General features: G+C 43.5%; 1 protein-coding gene and 1 long non-coding RNA gene across 7 annotated transcripts; one reads left to right on the forward strand and one right to left on the reverse strand.

Moving 5' to 3' along the window:
- Positions 1 to 1,317: 1,317 nt before the first annotated feature.
- HIPK4 (homeodomain interacting protein kinase 4) lies at positions 1,318 to 27,492 on the reverse strand. 3 transcript variants are annotated; one of them, XR_005819662.1, is made up of 3 exons: positions 27,193 to 27,492; positions 25,893 to 26,031; positions 1,318 to 1,877 (listed from the first exon to the last, which is right to left on the reverse strand). XR_005819662.1 is itself a non-coding variant. In XM_040556344.1 (2 exons), exons 1-2 carry the CDS (start codon positions 3,810 to 3,812, stop codon positions 1,849 to 1,851), a joined length of 1,452 nt encoding a protein of 483 aa, XP_040412278.1. In that variant the 5' UTR covers positions 3,813 to 3,909; the 3' UTR covers positions 1,318 to 1,848. The 3 variants fall into 3 exon arrangements, 1 of the variants encoding a protein (XP_040412278.1); XR_005819663.1 differs by lacking the exon at positions 1,318 to 1,877 and adding an exon at positions 17,732 to 18,680; XM_040556344.1 differs by lacking the exons at positions 25,893 to 26,031; positions 27,193 to 27,492 and adding an exon at positions 2,390 to 3,909.
- Positions 3,967 to 8,547, forward strand: LOC121069842. Of its 4 annotated transcripts, XR_005819665.1 has the most exons (5): positions 3,967 to 4,034; positions 4,922 to 5,057; positions 6,297 to 6,860; positions 7,031 to 7,051; positions 7,404 to 8,547. It is a non-coding gene; the product is annotated as an uncharacterized LOC121069842 (long non-coding RNA). The 4 variants fall into 4 exon arrangements; XR_005819666.1 differs by having other exon boundaries at positions 6,297 to 6,641; positions 6,757 to 8,547; XR_005819667.1 differs by having other exon boundaries at positions 6,598 to 6,641; positions 6,757 to 8,547.
- Positions 27,493 to 27,962: the final 470 nt, after the last annotated feature.

The raw sequence follows: 27,962 nt of genomic DNA on the forward strand, positions 1-27,962 counted from the left end.
AGAAAATATGATGAAAAGGGCTCATGGGTTGAGATAAGGACAGGGAGATCGCGCAGTAATTATCGTGACGGGCAAAACAGACTCAGCATAGGGAGATAGTAAGATTTATTGCGTATTACTAACAAGCTAGAGAAGTGAGAAACAAAGGAAAAAAAAACAAAAGCACCTTCCCCCCCATCCACCCTCTTCCACCTCCTCCCCCTGAGTGGCACAGGGGAATGGGGGAATGGGGTTATGGTCAGTCTGTAGTGCTTCTTCTCTGCTGCTCCTTCTCGGTCAGTCTTGTCCCCTGTGCTGTGGGGTCCCTCCCACGGGATGCAGTCCTTGCTGAACTGATCCGGCGTGGGCTTCCCACAGGCAGCAGCTCTTCAAGAACTGCTCCAGATATGGGTCTGTACCACGGGGTCCATCCCTCAGAAGCAAACTGCTCCAACCTGGATCCCCCACGGGCAGCAGCTCCTGCCAGGTCACCTGCTCCTGCATGGTCTCCTCTCCACAGGCTACAGGTCCGGCCCGGAATCTGCTCTGGCAGGGGTCTTCCACAGGCCACAGCCTCTGTTGATGCAGGTCCACCTGCTCCACCGTGGTCTCCTCCACGGGCTGCAGTGTGGAACCCCGCTCCATCGTGGTACTCCATGGGCTGCAGGGGGACAGCCTGCTTCACCATGGTCCTCACCACAGGCCGCAGGGGACTTCTGCTCTGGCACCTGGAGCATCTCTCCCCGTCCTTCTTCACTGATCTTGGCGCCTGCAAGGCTGTTCCTCATCTCACTCTCCCAGCTGCTGTGTGGCGCAGCATTTTTTTCCCTGTCTTAAATATGCTCTCACAGAGGCGCAAAACAACATCACTTATTGGCTTGGCTCTGGTCAGCAGTGGGGCCCTTACCTAACATGGGGCAGCTTCTAGATTCTTCTCACAGAAGCCACCCCTGTGGGCCCCTTGCTACCAAAACCTTGCCACGTAAACCCAATACATTTAGGAAGCTCAACTTCAAAATCTATTCCTTCCTGTGACTGAGTATGATCTGTTGTCCTTAGAAATCTAGAGAATCCAGACACAGTTGCTGCTGGAAATAGCAATCGGGGACAAGGCCTTTTCAGCCTTTCTAGGCATCTGGGTGCAAATCCAACAATTATTTCGAGATAGAACTGGGGGGGACATATGGGGGGGGGGACACACCGGGGGTGGGTGGGGGGTGGGGTGTCACACCAGGGGGGACACACTGTGCAGGGACAGCTGTGGGCAGTGTTCAAGTGGGACTGGTGCTCTCCGTACAGCGTGGACATCGGCGTTGCGGGGCACTGGGAGCAGCTGTGCAGCTCCTGCTGTGAGGTGAGGAGGAGCAGACCCCAGCCGATCCCAGCACTATGCTTTGGGTGTTCTGGGGGGTACAGAGCACTTTTTGTAGACTTTGTGTTGAAATTAAAGGTGGGTGCCATACCTCTGGGTAGCACCTGCATCCTTTGTGCCACCCTGTGTGGTGTAAGCGAGCATCGGTCCCGGGACACCCCGCGATCCTGGGACACCCTGCGGTCCCAAATCCATCTTGCACCCATCAAGGAGACTCAAAACACTCATTCAACAGCAAACGCTTTATTGGGGAGCACTGCAATGGCCAGTGCCCACAAGGGTGGTATGCCCACTCCCCCCAGCAGCACCCGGTGCTGAGCGGAGCAGAGGGGTTGTGTGGAGGTGAGGAATAGGAAGGTCCGGGATGCTCAGAGGCGGGCGCAGGGTCTCTTGTCTCTCGCTGGCAGCTCAGTGGCACTGCAGGTTGTGGGGGGCCTGGAGGAGCTGAGTCCTGGTCCGATGAGCCGTGCTCAGGGCCGGTGGTGGGATAGGGGGTGTCAGGGCTGTGCCGCCTCATCAGGGCTCGCTGCAGGTGAGAAAAGCACCAGGGGGTGAGCAGCACGGTGTGGGGGGCCTGGGGGACGTGTCACAGCCCATGGTGTGGGTCTCTGTGTGGAGCTGGGGACCCAGGGACAGGGAGAATCCATGATGTGGGGAGCACATGGGGACATGCAATGGCAGGGACCCCAAAATGCATGATGTGGAGCTGATGGGGGCATGGGGCTGATGGGCACATGGAATGGCAGGGACCCCAGTACCCATGATGTGGGACTGATGGGGACATGGAGAACCTGGGGCCCTGAGGAACCCACAACAGTCATGATATGGGATTCAGGGAGCGTCAGGGACCTGCAGCACCTATGACATGGAGCACTGGGGGACATGGAGCACCAGGGGACATGGAGCACCAGGCACCTAGAGACATGGAGCACCAGGGGACATGGAGCACCAGGCACCTGGAGCACCCAGGCACCTGAAACCCCCGGTGGACCCCAAGCACCCTGGACTCTGTGCCAGCCCCCTGACCCACAGTGGTACCTTGGCATGGGGCGAGGCGGACGTTCCCCCGTGCATGCTCTGCTCCTAGCTGCCACCTGGCCACGCCACCAGGAAGGGACCGTGGCCCCAACACAATCAGGTTACCTGAAACCGTGTTCATCTTGGGGCGCTGTGGGTGCTGCACGGCCTGGTGCCAGCTCCCATAGTGGCAGGGGATGGGGTGGCAGGCGCCGTGCTGGCTCTCCTCGCCTAGGCTGAGGTTGTCCATCTGGGTGGTGGCTCTCTGCACACTGCAACGGCCATGCTTCTCTGGTGGGAATGTGATGCCTTCTTCCACAGTCGGAGGGGCAGCGGCACCAGCAGCATCCTCGCAGGACGCCTGGGTGGCCTGCTGGCACAGCTGGTAGTACTGGGTGGCCTGGAAGCTGGACTCGAGCTGCCGCATGGAGATGAACGGGTGCTTGAGGGCGGTGCTGGGCGCGATCCTCTCATGTGAGTCCCAGGTGAGCATCCTCTGCACCAGCTCCACCATCCCGTGCAGGTCGCAGCGTTCGGCCAGTGCCTCCTGCCCGGCGCCAAGCAGCGGCTGCACGTTGACTGCCACCATCTGCTCCAGCGAGGAGAGGACGTATCTCCTCTGCCCCACCGTCACCTTTGCCCCAACCACCGTCACCTCCGGCTTCAGCTGCCAAGCTCCAGCCGGATCTGGCGCCCGCTGGAAGAAGCGCTGAGCTTTGCGGGCAGTGCACAGCAGCCTCCCTGGAGGCAAACCCTGCGTCTTGCAGATGTAGCGGACCTGCTCGTCCTCATTTCTGCCTGGATAGAGCGGCCTGCCCAGGTGGAGCTCGGCCACCACACAGCCCAAGGACCACATGTCCATCTTCTCGCAGAAGGGCAGCCCCAACAGGATTTCAGGCGCCCGGTAGAAGCGGGTCTGGATGTAGGGCTCCTTGATGAAGCACACCTCGCTGAAGATGCAGGCTGAGCCAAAGTCCACCAGCTTCACGCGGAAAGGGTGATGCGTGTGGTCCACCAGCATGATGTTCTCTGGCTTCAGGTCAGCGTGGATGATGGCGAGCTCCTTCAGTTTGGCCAATGCCACCAGCACCTGCGCCACGATGGTGCGGATGTGCCGCACGGGCAGCGGCGAGAAGTTGTTCTTCTTCTGGAATTCAAAGAGGCTTTGTTCCAGCAGCTCAAAGACCAGGTAGGTGCAGGCACTGTCCTGGAAGGACTCGAGGAAGCGGACGATGTGCACTGCCTCCGTGTCCACCGCCTGCAGCGCCCGCAGCAGCTTCACCTCGTTCCAGGTGCTCTGGCCTTGGTTGCCTTCGTTCCTCAAGATCTTAATGGCAACCATCTCTCCCGTGCTCCTCCGACAGCTCCTGACCACCTCCCCGAAGGTCCCCTTACCCACCATGTCCACAATATCGTAAAGCTCGCCACCCGCCACCAACGTCATTATGGCTGGGGAGGGGACGAGGTTGGACAGGGACGGACAGGATCGTCCCCACGATGCTCCCCCAGGGACCCAATTCTTGGCCGTGGTTCTGTCACTGTTGCACTGAGGCAATGGCCGTTCCCATGGCCACACACACCCCCCCCCCCCCCCCGCCCTCCAGCTCCCCCCATGGATGTGCTCAGGACCAGTTCTCACACTGACCTTTGTTGCAGCAGCACCAAGGTTTGGGGAGCGAAAGCAGATAATTTTCTTATTTACCTTATGACATACTACACAACTCCTCCATACTTGTTCAGCCACAGGAGGCCTCCAGTGTGCCCGAGAGAGCACTAGAGAGCCCTGCGAGGCCTCCAGAGGCCACTAGATTCCAGGAAGTGTCCTTATTTTGCTTCTAGTGTTCAATAGCAGGCTCGTAGGGCATCCTAGAGTGCCCTGGGAGGCCTCTAGGGCATCTTAGAGGACAATGGGTGTCACTGGGAGACTTTCTGGGGCAGCTAGAGGGCACTGGGTGGCCCTGATGGACCTGCAGAGGATCTAGAGTGCAGCAGAGGACCACAGGAGGCCTGTAGTGTGCCGAAGAGTGCACTAGAGAGCCCTGCGAGGCTTCCAGAGGCCATTAGATTCCTGGAAGAGTCCTAATTTTGCCTCTAGGTTGCAAGAGGAGGCTTGTAGGGAACCCTAGCGTGCCCTGGGAGACCTCTAGGGCATCCAAGAGGACACAGGGTGTCACTGGGAGGCTTTCCAGGGGAGCTAGGGGGCACTGGGTAGCCCTGGTAGACCTGCAGAGGATCTAGAGTACAACGGAGAACCACAGGAGGCCAATTTCTCCCATCAAAAAGTGCTCCCAATGGAAGCATCTGCCTTGGGGTCAAGTGAGCGGCTGAGGTAAAGGAGCGGATGAGAGTAACTGTCCTTGGAGTGCTGTGGCTTTTGCTGCTGTGGTTGCTTTCTCTTTTGTTTAGCAGGTGCCACAGGCAAGGTGGGCTGTGATAGTCTTTAGAATAGGAGCAAGGCAGGTCACTTGAATGCTGCACGGTTCCTGAGAAGGGTGTTGTAGAGGAAAAAGGTTGTCTGGAATTGCAGTTCCTTATGGCAGTCATATTCCGTAGGTGAAGAGGTGCCTGAAGCCCCATCCCGTGTAGCCTGAGCATGCCTCGTTGAGGATGAAGCCTGCTTTCCAGCAGTCCCCAAAGCCAAGCTCGAGCTGAAATGCTGTGTCTGTGTTTGAGTTGGGGTTGTGCCTTGGTGAGTGTGGGGGTAGTTTATAAGTCAGTGCAGCAGAAGGCCAGATTTCAGTGTCCTGTAGTATGTTTTGACCCATCAGCATAGCCTTTTGGTTTTCAGATAGCCTACTCAAGTGCCTGATTTCTCCTGCGAGTCATGTTACTACACTGAATTGATTTTTTCTGGCGTGTAATCTGTTATGCTTCTAGATTATTTTTGCCTATGTAAAGAAAGGTTTGAGCTAATTTCAGCTGAAATAGTTTCAGTTACTTGCTTGGTCATATTCTCCTTTTAATATTCAAAGCTGAAGCAAAAGCACGGGAAGTGTTGCTTCTAGAAACAGCCCAGTTCTCTTGTCTGCACTCTGCACACTGTTGAGCTAAGCCAGATAAAATAATAATAATAATAATAATAGTAATAATAATAAATAAATAAATAAATAAGTAAACACACAGAGCTGCTGCTCCTCCTGCTGTCTTTCTCCCTTCTTGTGCTTCACCCCTCTCCTTTCCCAGGTGATTGGGGTGTGTGTCAGGTGGGGCCTGATGGTATATGAGCCACAGGCATCCTATCAGAGAGCTCTTTCTGTCTGAGCTGCTCTTTGGGGTAAGTGCTTCGTTTTTCCTTCAGTCTGTTGCAGGGTTCTTTAGGTGGGTCAGAGCCTATGGACTGATGTGTTTCCAAGTTGAGAGAGGTAAGCACATCTTTTTGAGGTAACAACTAGTAGGATCTTTTAGAGTAAAGCAATCTATATAGTAGTAGATGCCTTTATTGCATGCAGCTCTTCTTCAGGTGAGTATTCTTATAGCACATTTACAGATAGGATGACAATGTTACTTTGTGTGTTTGCTTTGTGGTTCTAGGTCTCTTCTGATTTTTGCAGAATTACGGGGCTTACTGTGAACGTGCCCTTATGTCTTAATCTGTACGTCAAATATTATCAGTTACAATCTAGGTGGTAAAGTGAGGGAGTAGGGTTTAGGGGAAAAGAATATATTGTCCAAGTTCCCTGTATCTGAAAACAGCAGCAGTAAGCACGTAAGGTGTAGTCTTTTTCAGGGTTAGGGGCAGTTTGCTATATTTTTGGAGCTTTTTCCTGCTGTTTTTCTGGCTGTAGAGTCTTTAGACCTTGTAGCTGTCTAGATTTTAAGTGTTTGGAATTCACTTAATAGAGGGATGTTTAGCAGAAGTTGCTGGTCAACTTGTTTTTGGGACATGGTGGGGTATGCTTCTGTTTTTGGGTTATATTTTAATCTCTAGATATATCAAGCCATTTGTGTAACACTCCAGAGGATTCACAGAGAGTTTTAGTATGCACCACAAGGGGCTTGACCACATAGGTGCAGTATTACCAAGAGACTGAGCAGGGTCACCTTTTTTAGCTGTAAAGGGTAAGTCCATGATTACCCCTGATGGGGCTGCTGTGCATTCATGGTCTGTTGGCATTTGTGGACCTGAGTTTTTTTTTTTTTTCTGGCTCTGGTCTCTGTGCTTGAGTCCTGTGCAAGGAGCTGTACTGTTTGTGTGTCCCGACCGTCTCTTTTTGTTTCTTGTGGCCTAGGTCATAGGCACAGACTAAGCTGGAAGCTTGAATGAGGCACGAGGGTGAGTGGATGGCACTGTGGGCCATGAGTTGGTCGGTTGGTTTTGTTAGTCTGTTTTGCCTGGTGGGCAGGCTTGGTAAGCACCTTGCGACAGCAGTGTGCATCTCCTGCCACAGTCCTGTGTCACGCCAGACATCAATGGTTCCAGTTCCTGAAATACTGGAGAAGCCTCAAAGTGCAAGAGGAGCACGGAGTGTGATGCATCTCTTTGGGATGTTAGGTGAGCGAAGCAGTGGTACTGGGTTGGGGGACATGGGTCTGGGGCTTGGCTGTTGGAGTAGGGGAGGAAAGAAGAGGAGTGGGTATAGACTGTTTTGTGGATTGTCATGTTTACTGTTCTTTCTCCTTGATCTAACCACTGTGACCTTGGCTTGGCATGGCGAATGGAAGCGCTAAACCTCGATTGGGAAGGTGAGTGGAGAGAAGTTGGAAAATGGGTGTGGTTTTCGGTTTGGTAGTCTATCGATCCACCTCTGGGTGACTCCTCTTTACAGGGGATGAAGAAAAAACTGTCAACATCCCAGTAGGCCTCCATGGGTCCACGCTGAGGATGGATTCTGACCCCTGAGAATCAAGTCAAGGGGCAAATACTGTGTGTGGTGGGGGGTGGTTGGTGGGGGAGGCAGAGAGTTGTCTACCAGTGGTCTATCTGACTTAAGTAGCAGAGCAGGTCAGTTGAGTACTGTTTTGCTTCTGAGGAGGGTGTTGCATTGGAAGAAGTTTGGCTGGTGTGCTGGTGCCTGATGGCGATTTGTTTCTGCAGGTGAAGAGGAGCCTTGTGCCTGAAACAATGTCCTGCCTGTTCTTTGTGTTCCTTGTTGAGGATGGAGTCTGCCTCCCAGCATTCCCAAGGGGGCAAATGCTATGTTTGGGTTGGGGTTGTGAATGGACACGTAGGGCAAGGATATGTGCTTTTAAGTCGTTGCAGCGGATGGGACCTTTCAGGATTGGTCACAGTCAGGCAGAGAGAGGGTGTGTGGGGGGGTCTGTCAGGTATACCGTGAGCATGCGCCATGCAGGGCAGTTCCAGTTTGAAAAGAGAGAAGGTGCAGAGTTCTATTGTGTGTGGGGTTGCATAAAGACTCCCGAAGGGAGTTGAGATGTACCCAAAGGCTTCCGTTGGGAGAAACTGGTGATGTTAGTGTTTTTTAGGGTCCCTTATCAGGGAGTGTGAGCAGGAATTAGGCCTGGTGGAGTCACTCCCTGCTGTGCCTGAGAGAAAGGCACCGGGGACACACACCCGAAATAGTGGTGAGCCCCCTGCCCTGTTGCTGTCAGTCAGAGGGATTGGACCTGGGAGGTGGAGAGGAATGGAAACAGGTCCCGGCTCGGCATTGCAGGCGAGCCCCCTCCCTACCTGCCTCGCCTCCCCAGGTGCCCTTATGCAGTAGGTTTGAGGCCATGGAGCTCAAGGGGACAGGGTGGTGAGGATGTGGGGAAAAGTCCACCCAGGAGGCTGTCTGGGGCAAGGAAGTCGACTCCACACCTCAAGAGTTCCTCCACCAAGAAGGAAAGAAGGGTAACGGTCATAGGCGACTGCCTTCTGAGGGGAACAGAGGGCCCCATATGTCATCCAGACCCTACCCATAGGAAAGTCTGCTGCCTCCCTGGGGCCCAGGTCAGTGACAACACCAGGAAACATCCTGGCCTTGTTTGTCTGTCTGATTGTTACCCCTTAGTGATAATTTGGGCTGGCAGAAATGAAGCAACTGAGAGAAGCCTGAAGACTACCACAAGGGACTTCAGGGGACTGGGGCAGTTACTAGACTGTCTGTGTGCAGGTGGTGTTTTCCTCTATCCCTTCAGTGGTGGGGAGGGATAACTGAGCGGATGTGGAAAGCCCAGCTGATCAATACATGGCTGAGAGACTGGTGTTTTCACAGGAATTTTATTTTTTTTTTTTGACCATGGGGAGGTTTACTTGGCACCTGACCTGATGGCTGCTGATGGGTTCCACCTGTACCAAGGAGGGAAATGTACTCCAGTCCAGGAACTGACAGGGCTCATTGAGAGGACTTTAAAGTAGGTATGAAGAGGGACGGGGGGAAATAAGACTTTAGATAGAGAGGAGTCGTGCCATTGCCCTCACCCTCAACCCTGGGACTGCTCCCCCAGGCTCAAGTGCATCTACACCAATGCACGCAGCATGGGCAACAAACAGGAGGAGCTGGAAGCCATTGTGCAGCAGGCAAACTGTGACCTAGTTGCCATTACTGAAATGTGGTGGGACCACACTGACTCAAGTGCTGCAATGGATGGCTACAAGCTCTTCAGAAGGGACAGGCATATAAGGAGGGGTGGTGGCATGGCTCTCTACATCATACTGCTTAGGATCATGGTTTAGTGGGTGACATTGTTAGTGGGGTGATTGTTGGACCAGATAATCCTGAAGGTCTGTTTCAACCTGAATGATTCCATGATTCCAACTCTGGAATGTAACGAAGTTAAATGATATTCTCTCCACTGAATTCCCTGCCTTGAGGATCAGGAGTTTTGAAGCCATCCATGCTGGCTTTAATGAAACCTAGTGAGAAGTTTAAAGGTCTGTGAAACAAAATAAAGTGAAGTTACTACAGCTTAGCAATTGCACTGTGGTTTAGATTAATGCCTTCTGGATAGCATTTGCTGGTGATAAAGGATGCTGCTATAGTCAGCTCCTGTAGGTCAGCTGATGCATGATATATCATTAAGGTGTGTTAAGTTGTGCATCTTCATGCTAAGCTTTTCCCAGCTCTTGGTGTATCCTAGAGTAGGATCATTTTCATATTATTAGTCTGCAACAATACACCTTTTGAATGTAACTTTCTTTAGCTTTGTAAAACTTTACTTGGTTTCTTAATACCATGTATTATTAATAACCTCCTTAAGTTATGGTGCTCTATAGACTGCTTTGAGCTGATGCCCAGAATGTCCTTGGCTGGACAGATTATTTGCTGTTGCTGGACCTGTATCCCAGACATACAATCCAGTGTATTGAACACTGTTACCTGTACAATATTATTTATTAACTTCACTTTACAGATGATAAATTGAAGTGATGAAGTGGTAGTGAGTGGGAATTTCATGAACCCAGCATACTTACTCTTGCTTCAAAAAGGAAAACTTCAGTAGCTCTGGTAATTGGATCAAACTCTCTCAATCAGAAACACCACTGAAGCCATAGGAGCACCCTTGCTTTTGTCACTTCTCCTTTTGCACAGGAAAACCCAAAAGCCGAAGCACTTTTTGTAATACCAACATAATGTGGCTTTATTTGCACATTGTTGTCCTATCATTTTTGAAATCCTGGCAGACAGTGATAGGCATCCTGCTTTGGCTGTGTACATCTGGTCACCCTTGAATGGAGCCAGTGATGCTAATTAATTCTAGCAGTACACAACGCCTTGTTCTGTTCTGTCATAATTCACTGAAGGCGGCGAAAGCTATACCCCTCTCTGTGAGGTTTCAAGCAAGCACGTGACTGGAATACTACTTCATGTGTATTCCACATTCTTCTTTAGCCTTGATTTACCTCAAATAAATGTTCAATTCAGATGAAAAGTTCAAGCAGATGAATTTAGCCTGCTGAATAGGCCTTTAACTACAAGCAAAGATTACTATTTAATGTAACAAACAAAATTCATGTTGTTTTCATTTTAACTAAAAAATAGTTTAAATAAACTGAAAAATAAATAACATAACCTAAAAATAAGTAAACTAACCAAAAATAAATAAAATACTGTCTTCACTCTCTTCACCTTCCACCCCTCTGCACCAAAACCAAAAAAATAAAAAATAATTAAAAAAAAAAAAAATCAGAGCCAAATACCTTTCAGTTCCCATGAGGTTTAAATGGCTAATAGCCTTAAGTGCCTTTGAAAATAATTGGATTAATGGCAATGCTGTTTTAATAAGAGTGGCAGCAAATACCTCACACCAGCAGAAATAGGGAGTCTTGGGTTAAAGTGACATATTCAGCACAGATATCATTTAGCTTCTTCCAAAACTGGATTCATTTTCATACCAGATTGTTGCATAACATGCTTTTAAAAGAAAAGCACACCTATTGGACTCCAAAGCTGGATGGAAAGACATTGCAAAGCGAAAACGTTATTTCAATGACAACAACAGTCTACCAGAATATTTGGGGGTGGGAGGGCAACAGATGACAGGGAGGACTGGTTAAACACACCCACATTAATTCGTGTGCACAGCAGATCATGTTATTAAAGTCAATTAACTGGCTTTTTAATTTTTTCTGTTGGATATCACAAAATATTGTGGTGGCAGCAGCAAGAGAAGGGTGACTAATAACTCAACAGTAATTTCCCTAGTGCCTGTAAATAACAAACATTGTTAGCAAATGAGTGATGGAGGTCAATGGGCCATACAGCCATTAGATGGTTTAATGATATGCTGCAGGTTATCTCAGGGCACAGTGCACTAACGACATTCTCAGCCTTCCCTGCAGCAAATAACCTCTGCAACCTGAGATAAGCAGTCACACTGCGCAATACAATATAATAGAAAATGACCCCAATGAGAAATTTCTCTTCTGTTTGACATTTAATGTTCTAGCATCTATCAAAATCTGCCCTGAAAAGAGTGCTGTCCTTCTTAAATCTGTTTTTGTTAATTGAGAAGCTCGTAAAGGGCAGAAACCAAATGTCCTCAGACTTGTGGCTTATGGGTAAAGAGGTAATCAAGTCAGTTGGAGAAGAATGCCCAGCATGTAGCATTTTGTTTTGCTTTCCTGGCAGTTGCTTGGTCCTTGAAAAGACATAGTCCAAGGAGAAGTATAAACAGTATGGTCTGTTTGGTGCTGGGGGTTATACTGAAAGATCATAGCAGACCCTGTAGTCTTGAATATTTTGACTTTATGAAATCTGTTGGGTCACTTCTCAATGGTACATTTTTGGAGTAAGATGGTAATCCAAGTTACCATGGATTTGGGACCAGCATGTTAGGTTGGTGTAAAATGGCAAGTTAACTTCAGTGCTACCACACAGTTGAAGGGAACCTTATAGCAGGTGCCAGGTAATCAGCCATGGTGCGGAAAGAGTGATTTCTCTGGATCTGACTGTAGCTTCAGAAACACCATACTGTGTACATAGACCCTGTTTTGCTTAAACCAGAAGACCGCATACAGCATTCACTCTTTGTTGCCCCTTCTATGTCAGTACAGAAAGGTGGCACATCATCCTCTTGATTTCTGTGGATGGGAGAAGGTAAAACTAGAGGTGCAAGACTATATGAAACAAAGACCTGAATAACACTGTGGCAAAAAAAAAAAAAAAAAAAGAGACAAGCAGTCCCAGACTTGGAGTTTCTCAGGAGAGAAGATAAAGATGAAACAGAAGTGACTCACTTGAATTCCTTCATGACAAGGACATTTAAGAAGAGGCAATATATCTACTGTTTGATTAAAGTAAGTTAAATATTTAAATATTTCATAAGGTAATTTTTATTCAGTGTTAACAATATTGTAATTTAAAAGGAAAAAATGCATTAGAAAAGAGGGTATGAGAAAACAAACAAAATGGAGTGGAGACTGATGAGCCACTGCATTAGTTACAGGAATTCCGTTTCTCTAGCAATGAGAAGGCTGGCTAGCAAGGTCATGCGCTGGAAGCCACTTACTTCATATGATATGTATTGCCTGTTACTCTATTCCTTTTTAATCTGGTGATCAGTTAATGTATGACTGCTGTGGTTTGCCTTCTTACCTGTTGTTGCTGCCTGACCTCCCAGAAGTAGTAGACATATGCAGCAAGGACACTTAATAAGCTGAAGACTGTGTAATCACACTAAATTTCTAGTGTCTTAATGTAAGACTAAAACTATAAATTCAGTATTAAAGTTGTATCAAAGTCTTAAAACTGAAGATGCGATGTTTTCATGATGAAATACCATCTTTGTGCCCTGTTCAGTGTCTATACATATTTTGAAAAATTCCTTAGATCAGGTTACTGGAAAAGCCAGATAATAAATTAGAAGTGGATACATAGTTAGAAATATTTTTTCTCTCACACCTATATTCTGTACACAGTCTTTTCACTTGCCCATCCATCCCAGCCTCCTAGCAGGTGCTTTGCACAGTAGTTCCCTCTGGTACATTCACCCTGAAGTAGTACCTGAGAAATAGTAGTTAAAGTTGCAACATAGATCATCCATTTTTGATAAATGTCATGTTAGAACACTGCTGGGAAAGTCCATGTGCAATTTACCTGACTTTCTGAGAGGAGGAATGCAGAAAGGAATATGAACACCCAACATTTTGTACACATAGTGAGACAAGTATAAAGAGGACAAAAACTGAAGTGAAATTTAATATATGCTGTGGATCAGACTTCTTCACTTATCAGGCTACTTGGTGAGTGAGATTTCCAAAGGGCTCAACACTCAGCAGCTCCCATTTGGAATAATTGGGCCACTTTAATTCCAGTGCCAGGTAACACAATTCAGTACTTACTGAAGATCTTACTTGACTTTGATCTTAAATTTTCAAAAGTTTCCTGATGACCACAAGGCACACCTAGCTTCCTTTCTTTTAATAGTACCATGGATTAACAGACCAACCCAACCTGGGTGCCACTGCATTGATTTTTTTTTTTTCCTGTAGCTTTGAAGGCCTTCCCAGTCCCTTACTTGGGCAAAAGTAGTAGTCATTCCAGCAACAAGATTATACATCCTTTTGTTGATAACTAAATTGCTCTTGTTGACTTAATTTTAAAGAAGCCATCATGAAAGTCACAGGTTCTTGGTCTTGCAGGATTAATCTGATTAATCCAATTACTTGGAAAACACCTGGGAGCAGATGAGAATGTGACTTCCAGAATAAAACATTCATTATATTTATAAGTGTCTCTCTCTTGCAAGTGAGATTTCATTCCTTTATAGTGCTCATTCTCACTAAAGATAATAACAGCCAGCAAATATTACTTCTCAAGAAAACATCAACATACTGCAAGGGGGTTGCCAGCAAGCAAAAGAAAGGCTTAATGCCAAATAGCCAGCAAGGATTAGACTATCGATCTTGCACAAAAAGGAGAAATTCTGTGTCAGAGCATGAGCTGGGGAAGGGGATGAGAAACAGAAGTTCATGTCCTCAGCACCCTACACTGGCTCCAGGAAAGAGAGGAGGAGTGACAGGGAGTAGAACTCACTGGGGCAGATTTTGACAGATGGGGGTAAGCCAGCCTCTGCACAGCACTGCCAGCCAAAACACCTAGATCTCAGATCCAGGAACAGCCTGTTGCAACGCCCTTTTCTCCAGGGTGATAATGCACAGATACACCAAGCTCCTAGTCTCTCCCCCCACCCACCTTTTCTTTGAGTTGCTGTTTTTCAGTGTATCTAACAGAAATCAGTGTCTCTCAGTAGCTTCCAGAGCCATGCCAGAACTCTGCAGCATGGGACCATACCCATCCCAGTACTGCTCATTTAACACAGCTGGGGAGTCAGGGGACCTGGCACACATTTGAGCTGGGGCTGGTATACACCACCTCAAACTGGAATAAGCTCTTGGAGTGCAAGTGAATACTTCTTGTTTTAAAATGCTTTCCACAGCCTTAATAGTGTAGATCAGTTTATAAAGTCCAAATCCTGGACCTCACCCTGATACCCACCTCCTACAACTGAAAGGGCAACAAAAGCCTTAGGTAGAGGTTTGACAAAATCCCTCAAGCTTATCCCCACTATATTTTCTACCTACTGTGCTGACATCTGTCTTATCTACAGCCCGCAGTTTATTCTATTTTATTACTGCTAAGTACCTGTTTTTAAATGCTATAAGATCCATCTCTTTTCCTCCTCTCTTCCTCATTAGCTAGATGAGGCACAGAGTGAAAGGCTTCCTTCAGAAAAGCAAATTCAAATGATGCTTCCTGATTTTTCACACTTTACAGGACATACAGCAAAACCTATTGAAACAGCCATAGTTTACCAAGAACAGATGCAAGATGTTTTTGTTTCCTGAATACTGTGACAGCTGTCACTGCGAATGTAGAGGAGGACAACATGATATGGATGACAGATGTATGAGACAGTAAACAAGGTAGTGCCAATTGCAGACGGTCCTTCTAATTTGGGTAGAACTTGCGACAGTAATTTAATGTCCTGATCTGGAACCCATTCAGTTTTTTTATTTTCTCAAAGCTTTCTAAGCTGCAGTACTTAATTATCTGGGATTTTACATTTTGGGGGAGGAGGAGTAGGAGAAATGGCCTTAAATGCAAGTTATTCTCTTTTAAAACCCCTCTTACTCTACAGCAATCGATCATATAATTATGTATAATACGTTCTGGTGCAATTCAACCTTTGGCCTATACTACACGGGGGAAATTAACCGGTAGAGCTATTCCATAATAACTTCCATTATAGCTGTTTTGGTACAATTTAACTATTCTGGAATAACTCCCTAGTGCGGACATTCAGTTCCAGAATAAAAGTGATTTTATTCCAGAATAGTTACTCTTCTTCCAAAGGGGAATAATCACTCCAGAATAAAATCACTTTTATTTCAGAATCATGTATGCAGGGAGTTGTTAAGGTATAGCTCCCCCACAGTTATTCTAGTGCCAATTAATTTTCTCGTGTACACAAAAACCTTAATAGTCTTCAGCAATACTCTGTCTTATTATACTTAGCTGTGTTTACATGGTAATCTGCATAAAATTAAGGACTGAAATTTAAACAGAACGTGTTAAGCTGTGTTAATTTTCTTCTTTACCTTGTCTCATGCATAGAAAATCAAGATTTTCTAAGAAATTCATATCTAATCTGAGGGAGAAAAAGATCTGCTTGAATGCTTCCCCCTGCATAATTTTTTTGATATAATCTATCAAAGCAACCTGAAGTTTATTTTCTACAGGTTACAAAAAGTAGTGCAACAAACAAACATATGAGTACACATAAAAATATTTTGGATTTGAGACTTTACTTGGTAGCATGTAAAAATGATTGCAAAGGCAATCTGAAAACAATTATACTTCGGTCATAGTAAAGTTGTAGCTCAAATGAACTGAAAGTCTTAAAGCACAAACTTGAAGACATGATTAATTCATTGATTTTCATAAGTGTAAAGTAAAGAGTAATTATGATAATTTGATTTTCATGGCTGAAGTTGTCGTCTTTCAGCAGTATTCACTAGCATTTTAATAACCTTTTAACCAAGGCTATGGCAAAAGTTGGGAGTTCTTAAGGTTAGCATTTGATTGTAGCTCAGATTGCAACAGGTCTGGAGAAGTTTGGAGGGAGATCCTACTCAGTTAGCCAGAGGCTTACTCTGAAACAGACTGATGGCAAAAGAAATGTTCACATTGCATCTCATTCATATCCTGAGTTTGGGTCAAGATGCAGATGAATTAGCATTTCATGAGAATTTTTCAGTTTCTCCAGTTTCAGTGATGAGAAACTGAAAATAAAAGCAAACAAACATAATTTTTCCTTAACATTAAGCACATTCCTGTCCATAAATTCAAAATTTAAATTAAAAAAAAAAAGAAAAAAAGAAAAAAGTCTTTTAAGCATAAGTAATAGTTTTTGGTTTAGTTTAGTTTAGAAAGTGAAGTTGGTAAACTAGTGTTTATTTGAGGTTAGAAATGTGCTTTCACAGTTATTCTGCTCTTCTGTGAAAATCATACATTTTGAGTAGGATACTGACAGCTTCTGAGCTTCTTCTGTGAGGCACTCAGCACCTGTCAGAAGCAAGCCCTTAGGTATTTCCTCTTAACAGACAATTTTATTTTTTGAAGAAATATTAAATTGTTCTTTCACAGTGTAGCTACAGACTTTGTTCATGATAATTGAAACTTATTTTAACTTTATTAGTCATTTTCTTTCATTTTTATTGTAAAGTTAGCTTTAAATGGAAAATTGTCCTGATCATACTGAAAGTAAATGAGGACATTTCTGCAAAATTCAAAGAGAAATATTTAGGATTATTTTGGAATTATTATCGTAAACTTTACCTGGATTTTAATAATCATTTCTCTTTACCGAACTCACATCTGTGCTTTAGTTCCTACAATTTTTCGGTACTATCTTCTTGGAATGAGGTAGTTGTATTGGTGTATTCAGAATAGAAGCTTATATTTGGATTAATTAAGGTGTTGAATTTGATTATTTGGGAATCTTTTGTGGGCGCTGGTCAACGATTTTAGGGGCGAGATCTGAATCTACGTATATGATGCCTATCTTGGTTTTAAGTTTGTCAAAAGGCAGATTACACAATTGTCACTTGACTATCCAAGTTGATTTAAAGCACAGCCTAGTCTTGGTCTGCAGAGGTTATCTAAAGTATGTCTTCTGCACATCTCTGCATTCTATAATTTACTGTAGTAATTCAAAATCCATCTTAAAATGTCTCACCTGGGAGACATGATATTAAGCACATGAAAAAAAAGCTTTACAGAATGAGGATTTTTTTTTCCTAGATAGTGGTACATTACAAGAGCATACAAGCATTTATTTATATGGGTATTTAAAACAATTTACATTGGGATCCATTTCATTCAGAGATGTTTTCATTTAACAGATGGATACAGTTCTGCAAAAAGCATTCGCACCTGCAAAGTGAAGTAGCTATGTATTTTGGTGACAACAGACCTACAAAACTATCTGTGTCACACTGCTGTGCCCTCTCAGTATAACTTTTTCAATGTCATTATCAAATTCATTTGGAAAGCTAACTGAAAAGCCTAATAAGAAATATGATTAACCACTCCCTTGTCAAGTTATAGCTTTTTTTTTTTTTTTACAGTGATGTCTGAAACTGGCATGTTTGTTCTGACCTAACATGTATCATTCAAAACCAGCCTATTTCTTCTGCCTTTTAATTGTTTTTATTTTGCCTAAGAATTTTGCATGCCTAATTTGAAACCGGAATGACTTTTTATAAACAAGCTTTAAGAGTCAACTTGATAAAATAGGATTAAAATTGTAACAGGTTTACTCTAAAACAGAATTAACATTCATTAAATTTCATATATATATATATATTTATTTTTTTTACAAAGCTCAATACAACTTTATTATACCAGTAAGAAAAGGTAACAAAATTGCATGTATCAAGTATGTGCTATTCACATAGAGAAAATAGAAACTTTAAGGGCAAAATAAATGAATAAGTCTGTTTAAGGGATTTAGGGCTCTTTTTAAATATACAGATAGTAACAGTACACTCTGCATAGCGTTTCTGACATCTGCAAGCATGTTCTTGCACAGATATTTCTGCAAATAAACGCTAGGAACAAGGATGCTGGGAGAAGGCCAGATCATGCAGAGTCATGGTTGTAGAATTGGCCTTTTTTGGCAGTAGAGACATTCACACATGGAAAAAATCAGATCTTGGGAAAGCCTGAGTTCAAAAAGCACTAGGTCTTTGAAAGACCCAGGAGGGTAGCTGGGCTCACTAAAAGAAATAATTTGTTGGGTTTAAAAGGTGGAGACTCAGACAAGGAGCTACTCTGCAGTTGTAATAGGCAGTTTTCAGGATGGTAACTGAAATACCCTGGAGCTGGGGGTGAAGGACAGAGCCATGCACTCCTGCAGTTGTTAATTGATAGGAGGTGTCCCACTACCTTCAGTGATGAATAAAGGACATTTGGGAAACTGAAAACCAAAATAATACTAATCATACTACCTGATAAGAGACACAACCAATTAAAAACCCCTCTCCTTCAGTAGTTTGACTGGGTTGTTTTTGTGCATTGGCAAAGATAACAAAACTCCTGTATTTACACTGCAAACAGATGGTGGCCCTAGAGTATGGTGAAGCAGCCACACATTTTCTCCTAGCATTTCCTAGCTAGAAATATGTGCATGTGCTTCATGCTTCCATCTAACCCTGTGTGAAGTGTCTGATTTTCTGTGTGTGGGCAGTACCTTCACAGGAATTCTCAAGAGTTTAGATTTATTGAGTAAGAATAGTAGGTCTGCAGTTAACATTTGACTGGCACTTCTGCATGTTCAGAGTCAAACCAAAGGTCTGCCAAGCTGAAAGGTCAATGCCAGAAATCCCAGGCATGCACTGCTCCTTCCAACTGTAAAAACATTTCATCTGGGAAAAAAAAAAAAAAGTGTCATAGAGCAGTCCAAATGCACTGTAGTTAAAACTGATGCGTTTGTACTATTCAACAAATCATTTTCTAGGTCACCATCATTCTTGAAAGCTTCAGTTGAAGTTGTGAAATGTACTGTATGCAGCAAAGAAAGAGATTTAGTTATACTTACTAAAGAAAGGAATCATAGAATCATATTATGATTAGGGTTGGAAAAGACCTCTAAAATCATCTGGTCCAACCATCACCCCACTACCACTGTCACCCACTAAACCATGTCCTTAAGCATCACGTCCAACCTTTCCTTAAACACCCCCAGGGACGGTGACTCCACCACCTCCCTGGGCAACCTGTTCTAATGCCTAACCACTCCTTGTGAGAAGAAATGTCTCCTCATTTCCAACCTGAACCTCCCCTGGTGCAACTTGAGGACATTCCCTCTAGTCCTATCATTAGTTATCTGTGAGAAGAGACCAAACCCCAGCTCCCCACACCTTCCTTTCAGGTACTTGTAGAGAGCGATAAGGTCGCCCCTGAGCCTCCTCTTCTCCAGACTAAACCACCCCAGCTCCCTCAGCTGCTCCTCACAGGACTTGTGCTCCAGGCCCTTCACCAACTTCGTAGCCCTTCTCTCGGCACACTCCAGGGCCTCGATGTCCTTCTTGTAGTGAGGGGCCCAAAGCTGAACACAGTGCTCGAGGTGCGGCCTCACCAGAGCAGAGTACAGGGGGACGATCACCTCCCTGCTCCTGCTGGCTGCGCTATTCCTGACACAAGCCAGGATGCCGTTAACCTTCTTGGCCACCTGGGCACACTGCTGGTTCACGTTCAGGCGAGCATCGACCAACACCCCCAGATCCTTTTCCTCTGCACAGCTTTCCAGCCACTCTGCCCCAAGCCTGTAGCATTGCATGGGGTTGTTGTGGCCAAAGTGCAGGACCCTGCACTTAGCCACGTTGAACCTCATCCCACTGGCCTCTGCCCATCGACCAGGTCCCTCTGCAGGTCTTCCTACCCTCCGGCAGATCAACACCCCCCTTTTCTGGGAAAGCCCTTCTCAACACAGCCCTTCTCTGTTCATGAACAGCAGGTCTAGCAGAGCACTCCCTCTGGTAGGCTCACTGACCAGCTGAGTCAGGAAGCTGTCTTCCACACTCCAGGAACCTCCTAGACTGCTTCCTCAGGGCTGTATTGTATTTCCAGCATATGTCTGGGAAGTTGAAGTCCCCCATGAGGACAAGCACGGGTGATTGAGTGACTTCTACCAGCTGCTTATAGAACACCTCATCCATCTCTTCATCCTGGTTTGGCGATTTGTAACAGCCTACAAGAAAGCTGGGAAGGAACTCTATATAAGGGATTGAAGTGGTAGGACAAGGAGTAATGACTTTAACCTGAAAAAGGGTAGATTTAGATTAGATTTTAGGAAGAAATTCCTTACTCTGGGGGTGGTGAAGCACTGGAACAGGTTACCCAGAAAAGTTGTGGATACCCCATCCCTGGAAGTGTTTAAGGACAGATTGGATGGAGCTTTGAGCAACCCAGTCTAGTGGAAAGTGTCCCTGCCCATGTCAGGGGGGGTGGAGCTAGATCTTTAATGTCCCTTCCAACCCAAACTGTTCTATGATTCTACATTGAGCAGTCCTAAATATCTGGGTCGTGACCATGGAGAATGATCATTTTAAAGATTCTGATCTGTAGGACAGCCACCCCAAAATTGTTCCTTTCCCTGTCTACTGTAAAGACCTTACTCTACATACTATCACACATACAATGCACCTTTCCTTGCACCATATTCTGGCTGCCCTGGTGAAATCAAAAGCATATTGCCTTTTTGATACTTCCCCTTGATATCTTTCCCCCTGTGACACTGTGTCATACAATGTAAGGAAGCATCCTGTGTAACAGAGTGACACAGAATAATACATCATGTCAAATATATTAAACATTTCAAGGCATTACAGATCTGGAGGATTTCAGATAAAAGAAACAATTGTTTGAATCCCCCCCCCTCCAAAAAAAAACCATATAAACGATAAACGTCCACCAGAAGGTTGACATCTATACCCGAGTTTTAATGGTTCCTCTGATTTCTGTTTAATGTGGAGGCATGTGCACAATTATAGCTGCAGTGCTAAGACTGGAACTGTTACCATCTTTTTAAAAGTGTTGTTTTGAAAGGTCAGGCTAAATGTTGTGTGCTTTGGGGTTTTTTCATTCTATTTTCCTATGGACCTTGATGATGGCAGCAGGATTGAGCCAAAAGATATTGGTATTTTCTGGTAACTGACTCTGCTCTAGGAGAGAGTGAAGTAGGATTTTCTTTGTTTTTCATGTTGCTTTAGCTTCATGGATTCCCTGACTTTGTCTTTTGCGATGATACTATGTGGCAGCTGGACATAGTACTGAGGGCTGATCTACAGATGGGCTCTGGAAAGCTACAGGTTGAACCATCTAGAGGTTTCAGCCCAAATATACGTAGAGGAATGGAGGTCGAACTCCAAGTAATATGCCATCAAGTTACAAGGATAGGCCAGGAACCTCACACAATATCTTTCTTTTTGCCAGGAAATCTGTTCCCAGAGGTACTATCAACAGTACCAGCATTAATTAGACTAACTAGGAGACAAATCTACATTCTTACCCCTTTTAAACAATTTTTATCACTATTGTATTTTAAACCTACTACTTTGATGAATACTTATTTTTATTACATGCTGAAACGTGAGGATTTCCACAAAAGATCACTGCCTAATCGTAAGAAATAGAACCACTGGGGAGAAGGTAGTGAGGAGAGGCTCAGAAATTCAGGAGCTGTTTAAGTAGGAAAATTAACTGAAGTTTGAGAGAAAAAGATGAGCAAAGAGGACTTTTTGTTTTAACATTATCAAGACAGTGCCATTATACTTGTTTAACAGCCTAGTTAAGAGAAAGAAAAGCAAGCTTATTTTCTGGGGGATTTCTGAGGAGTCATACAGAAAAGACAATTAGAAGATCTTGACTGAGGCTTAGGAAAAAAAAAAGGAAAATGGTGTCAATCTATAAGGTAGAGACAGATCAGTCTCAACATGTTGGAGAGAAAGCTCGGTGCTCAGTGGACTAGATTACCAAATCACAAATCACGGAGTCAAAGCAAAACGGAGAGAGCATAAAGAGCCTTAATAATTCAGTCAAGAGTGTACAAGAATAAGGAGCATGATAAATTTTTTGCTTCCTATTTTGATCACAAACATAAGTAGGATCCAACCTTGAGACAGAGCTAAAAACAACAAATGTTGTTATTTTTGTAGAAAACAGATGTAGGTTGAAAATATCCCTGAAACCAGTTTTACGGAGATATGTACTATAGAAGGACAGGAGTCCACATTCAAAAATTTAGATAGAGGAAAGCGGACATAAATCTGGAGATGATAAAGAAAAGGCAATTTTCCCATAAATATGCAAATTCCACATGAAAAGGTCCTAAAACAAATGTTTTCAATGTAATTTTAAAAGTTTGATAACAGAGAAAAAGTAGAATAAAAAACACAGTATGACTTCGTTCATACAGCTATGCTCAAGAGAACCTAATATACATGACCCCACATTGTCAAATTTGTATATGCAACATGAAAAGCTGCATAAGTTTCCTGCAGTGTTATCCCAGCTACTCATAAACCACAGAGGTACTCCTGGCACTAGTGAAATTTTATCTTGTCCCTTTGGAATATCATGTAATGCCTAGGTGATTTCAACAAAAGCACTTTGGATACCTTTGACCCAAATGAAATGAAAATGTTTTGTTAAAAACATTTATTTCCCTGCCTTCCACTGGCATCAGCAAAGAGAAGTTATTTTGCATGGCTATGCATACTATGCATACCCACACCATAACAGTTAACGTGTTTTGGAGAGTTCCATTTAATTCGTTGACATGGTAAACTAATGGTTTACTTGTAACTCATAGGAAAAGTCATCCTGTATACAGAGAATAAGTGCTGTCAACTTGCAGATGTTACATAGTGTTTTTTATAACCCCAGACCTTTGTTAAGAACAAAACTCAACTTTACAATGCTGTCAGCAAGTGCTTCCAAAATCTAGAACAAGTTGTTTTCTGGTCAGAGTCCACTGTTATGCTTCCTCCTCAACCATAAGCTGAAAGAGTTTCTTTTCTCAGGAGTCTTTTACGGCCATTGACTGCCTGGGCCATATGTCTTCATTTAATAGCTGTGGCTTCTGTTGAGTTTATTTACTTGCCCCTGCAGCTTTGAATGAAGGACTGCTTAAATTTAATTACTTTCTAGTGCAGCTTGAATAGCAAATGGGAATCTGCTAATTGATAACTTCTTCTCAATGAGGCTTTGTATCTCACCCTGGCATGTTCCCCTCGGGAGCTTTGGGTAACCTCATTGTTAGGATTGCTGATTCAAATGGAAATGGATACAGGAAATTCAGATCCAATACTATACAGTGAAGCCTAGCAGATTCAATCCACTTTTAACTTTCAGGGAGATATTCAGAGGGCAGCAAACAATTGTGTTGAGGATGGGAGTCAATGGATTGCATGTCTGAATGACTTAGTTGTCAGCAGCTACCCATCCCTTACAAGTTAATTCTGGCTTAATAGGTACAGTTGATTTAACCAGAAGTTCAGCTGAAGACAAGCAGACACAGTCACAAGTTCAGCGCTCCAGAAGTATTGTCAATGGAGAACTGGCCAGCAAGAAAAACATCAGCAAAAAGTTTGCCACTAAGCTGAGCATCAACAAGTCCAGATGCCGTAAACAGAACTGCAAAATGATTTTTCTGTCTTCTGAAAATTTCTCAGCTACAGATTGCCTTGTTCAATATATTAGGATAAAACTCATCATTACTCAGAGAGTAAGAAGGATTGTCTAGCCAGGAAGTGAGTTACTTGGAATTTCCTACTCTCATGTGGGATGGGTGATACTGAAGTCTAAGGCTCTGAATCAGGCCCTCTCAGACTTTTGTCTCACTTCCTGCAGGACTGCCCTGACTACACTGGACCATGAGCTCTTCAGAAGCAAGCAAGCGTCTCACCAAAAGTTCTGGAGGAGAGAACAGTAGTGCTCAGGAAAAAATAAAAATAAAAATAAAAAAATTAAGGCCCATAGAAATTATGGGGTTTTAGTCCCAATGGGATGTCAATGTCTGAAGGTAAAGTCTTCACTGCAAAGAATGAGGGAAGGGGAATGGTCAGGTAGAAACGTTGGCTACTGAGTGATGCTGCAGGATATCAGCCAGCACCCACAGATTGTGTGATACTTTTCATGTGAAGTACTAAAGAGATGTGCTGGTTGGCAGCACAGACAGACTACTTAGTCTCCTACCATTGACTGCAGAAACACTCAAGATTTTTTCCATTTCGAAAAAAAAAAAAAAAAAAAAAAAGAGGCATGTAAAAGTTCTTGTTTGTGTCACACTTACAGAGAAGCAAACATACGCAGATTATTCTTGTACTCTTGAGTTTTGCACTGAATGCTTGATAGGGACACTCTAGTAAAATCAGAAGTGCATATATAAACCTTATAACTATTTCCAGATGGCTGGAGCTATCATTTCACTTAGAAAGCCTCTTATGATTTCTTTGTGTTATTATTCCAACAAATGTAAAATCAGCATCATGTTAGGCACTACACTAGAGAGTATTCAAAGGCCATTGACCAAAGTTACTTGGGGGTTTGGCATAAACTGTGCTCTCAAAGAAAAGGGAAAAGCTTGTTCTTTGCATCACAATATAAGGAATAGTCTGGAAATGATATGCTTATACTTTGATGATAAGTTCCAAAACTATAGCAGTGCATTCATGTGGTTTTGGAAATCTGTTTATTAGTTCTCTTCAGCACATACAGGAAGTACATAGAGTTCTGTGTAGCACCTTGCTTGTACTGAGAGTAGCATACAATGCTACATTAAATATTTGTGTAATCTTTTTTGCTGGAACAACTGATAAACAGCAGTGTGTTTTCTTTTCAGTATTTCAGGATTTCCTGTGTTCTGTACTCACGTACAGAATATTATTTCTTTATAAGGATTTAACCAGACAAAACTTTCAAACAAAAACTCTAGCCATACATCCTTACCAGAGATCAAGATTGGCCAGAAACACATTCACAGTTTATTATCATCATTTCTAAACTATCTGCAAGTCAGATGTACTGCCAGGCAGCTTTTTCAAAAAAGCTGTACCTCTTCTCATATAAATACATTTCAAAATCTCTTGCTTTGCCTACTATTTCAGTGGAGACAAAACAACTATGCACACGTATGTTTCTGAATGAGCATCTGTGCTTTTCTAATTATTGCATTTATTTGCTTTATTCTTCTATTTAATCTGTTTACTTTCTTTATCTGCTCTTCTATTTTTACTTGCTTACTCTAGTTGTAGCTTGCCAGAGGCCACTACAATGAAACTTTGTGTATTTCCATCTTTGGAGACAACTTTCTTCCTTCAACACTTTCTTCCAGTGATAATTCCTGGGGTTGCCCTATCCAAAACATTGCAGTTCAAAACATTTATTTCAAGACAGCAAAGTACAAAAGCCAGCCAGAGTGATATTCCACTCATTTGAAGGCCAGCTCATTCAATGGCCTTTTCAATGTCTTTCTTCCTCTACTTTATATCAGCCATGACTGGACTACATGGTTAAGTGGTGTTGTATCTTTTGTTTCATGCGTCTTGTTTTTATTTTTCTCATTTTATTGGCTTCATTTCTGTTACTGTTATTGTTTTAAAGCCTTCAACATCATAGAAATTGCTGTGCTCAAACAAACGCTTCCTGTCTTGTCTTTCTTGGTTCATTCTTGTCAAATGACCTTGGCATATTTTCTTATCTGTTGTTGTTCCTAAATACTGCTTTCACTTTCAGGTTCAACTTTTTTGACTTCTTTGCTCCCACCATCACTTTCTTGATCCTTGTTTTAAACTCCATCATAAAAATCTTCCTTCTATTTTCTGTTCAATGTCTATATCTCCCCTTTCATTCTTGTAAAAGCAATGTCTGTTCTCTCTGAGATTTGTTAGATGTTATTTATTGTTTTAATGCTCTATCGCTTTGTTTCCCTTATATTGTAGTTTTGGATAACAGCAAACATACAAAAATACACATAGTTTCAAAATAATTAAATACAATACAAGCAAAAATACCCTGCAAAAATGAGCAAAAAATAGACTGTAATAAGCTATATGGCAAAGAACAAATGCTTTTACCTTATTTCAGTAGTGAACCCTAGTGAGATCCCTCTTTGCTCCACACAACAACACTAATAATTCAGTGAAGACCTGTAGCGGTGTTCCTGTTGCTTTATGCACACTGTGTACACACTGTGTGTAACACCTCTTTCTGGGTCTGGGAGTGAAGCAGAATGAGAAAGTATGAGTAAAAAGTATTTAGATCAACTGTCACCTCTTACTACAACACTTTCCTTAAAAACGTTAGGAGGAAATCTAGGTCTGGTTGCATAGACAGGAGACTTTGCAGCATCTAGCCCTAAAATTTGGGATTTTAGATATCTTGTCGACAGCCTTTCCTCTCTGCTTCAGAATTCCTCTGATTTTCAGTCTCTGGTTGCTGGACTGCCATCATCACTCAGCCTTTCATTTTACACTGAATACGTTAATAAGAGATTTCAAACATCAGTACATCACAATAACAATAAATCACAGACATAATCCAGTTGATCAGAAAATGCCTGCAGCATTTGAATTCGTAACTTCCAGCAGCAAGTACCATGATGCATCATTACCACCAGAATGTAACATCTTCATAAGAAACTGAGGCTCTAAGATTACACCATTTTTTTTCTTATTAATAAGCAGATAAGGGTAAATGTTACAGAATATTTCACGTGAGCATTCGGTGTTTGCAAGGCTATCTTCTGATTGTTTTCCACCATTAATTTATTATAGACTGATCATCAGAAATGGTGAAAAATAGATGATTAAATTGGAAGGACAACTAAGATTAAATTTGTGTTACAAGAGGTGGGTGTTTTTCAGAAGAATCCTTATAAATTTGTGTTACAAGACATGGGTGTTTTTCAGTAGAATCCTTATTCTCAGCCACTAGGTGAACTTCAGTAGAGTCTGGTTTTGATGCCCTCCACTAAGACCTTATTCTCCAAGTGGGCCCAGTGAAACAAGTGAATAAATATTCAATACCACAATCCAAAGTCAGGTTGAAATTCAGCCCCGCCTAAAACACCCACTCAGAGCTAAGTGCCACTGCCTGAAGAGTGAACATTAAGTAAGAATTTAAAAGAGCATTAATTCATTAATATTGTCTAGAATCTAACTGAATTCTTTCTAGTAACCAACAGATTAAACATTGCATTTTACAAATTGCTACTCTGCTTGAATGAGTCATTAGATGAAATCACGCATGGTAATGTACTTCATAAGCTCTTATGCTTTAACTTTCACAGTTTTATCCAGTGATTGTTTCATGTGGGAAAAAAAAAAAAAGAGAGAGAAAAAAAAAAAGAGAGAGAGAGAGAGAGAATAAGCTTACCCAGAAAACCTGTGTTTGTTCCCCAGCTGCTGTACAACACTTAGCATTAACTATCCAGGGTGACTGCCATTAGGAGAGAAGGTCATAAATATTTTCACTCTCTTTTTCTGGCGAAATGAATGCTGTAGTCTCCTCTGCATAAAGCCAACATAAGGAGCGGAAAACACCCTTTTACACAGACACCCCTCTGAAAAGCAGAAAGCCTGATAGCTATGCTTCTCAATTGGGCAGTAAAGAGGTGGAGTTGAATCACAGGAGGCAGAATACTAAACTAGGCCTGCATTTTCAGCAAAATGTAGGTGAGTGCTCCCGCATTAAAAGGAGATTCCTCCAGCAGTACCTTGAGAAGAAAATGACAGGCAGGCATGTGGACCTTTCACAGACATCTAATCCTCTTGTATGGTAAAGAGGTTCCCAGTAGACTTCCCAAGTTAATTCCTTGTAGAACATACACAGAGAAATGCCAGATTTCTGGATCATGTTTAATTATGAGAAGGTGCCCTGTTCAGACATATCCATCTTTTCCTTCCATGTACTATAGCCCTCTTTTGATATAGTCTTAAATCAGCTCTCCTGAGACTTGGGCCTCTTTCTTTCTTTCTGTGGTGATTGATCTACCTCTTCTTGTAGGGGAATTTCAATTGCTGTATTTTCTGCTGTCCTGAATCTGCTTTCAGAGCTAAAAGTTCACTCCATATGCATTGGAAAAGAGTCATTTACTTCAGCAGAGCTGTATTGCTTTATGCCAGCCAAGGACCTAACCTACATGT

Source organism: Cygnus olor, chromosome 4 (assembly GCF_009769625.2).
Source record: "Cygnus olor isolate bCygOlo1 chromosome 4, bCygOlo1.pri.v2, whole genome shotgun sequence".
In the NCBI taxonomy this organism is placed as follows: Eukaryota; Metazoa; Chordata; class Aves; order Anseriformes; family Anatidae; genus Cygnus; species Cygnus olor.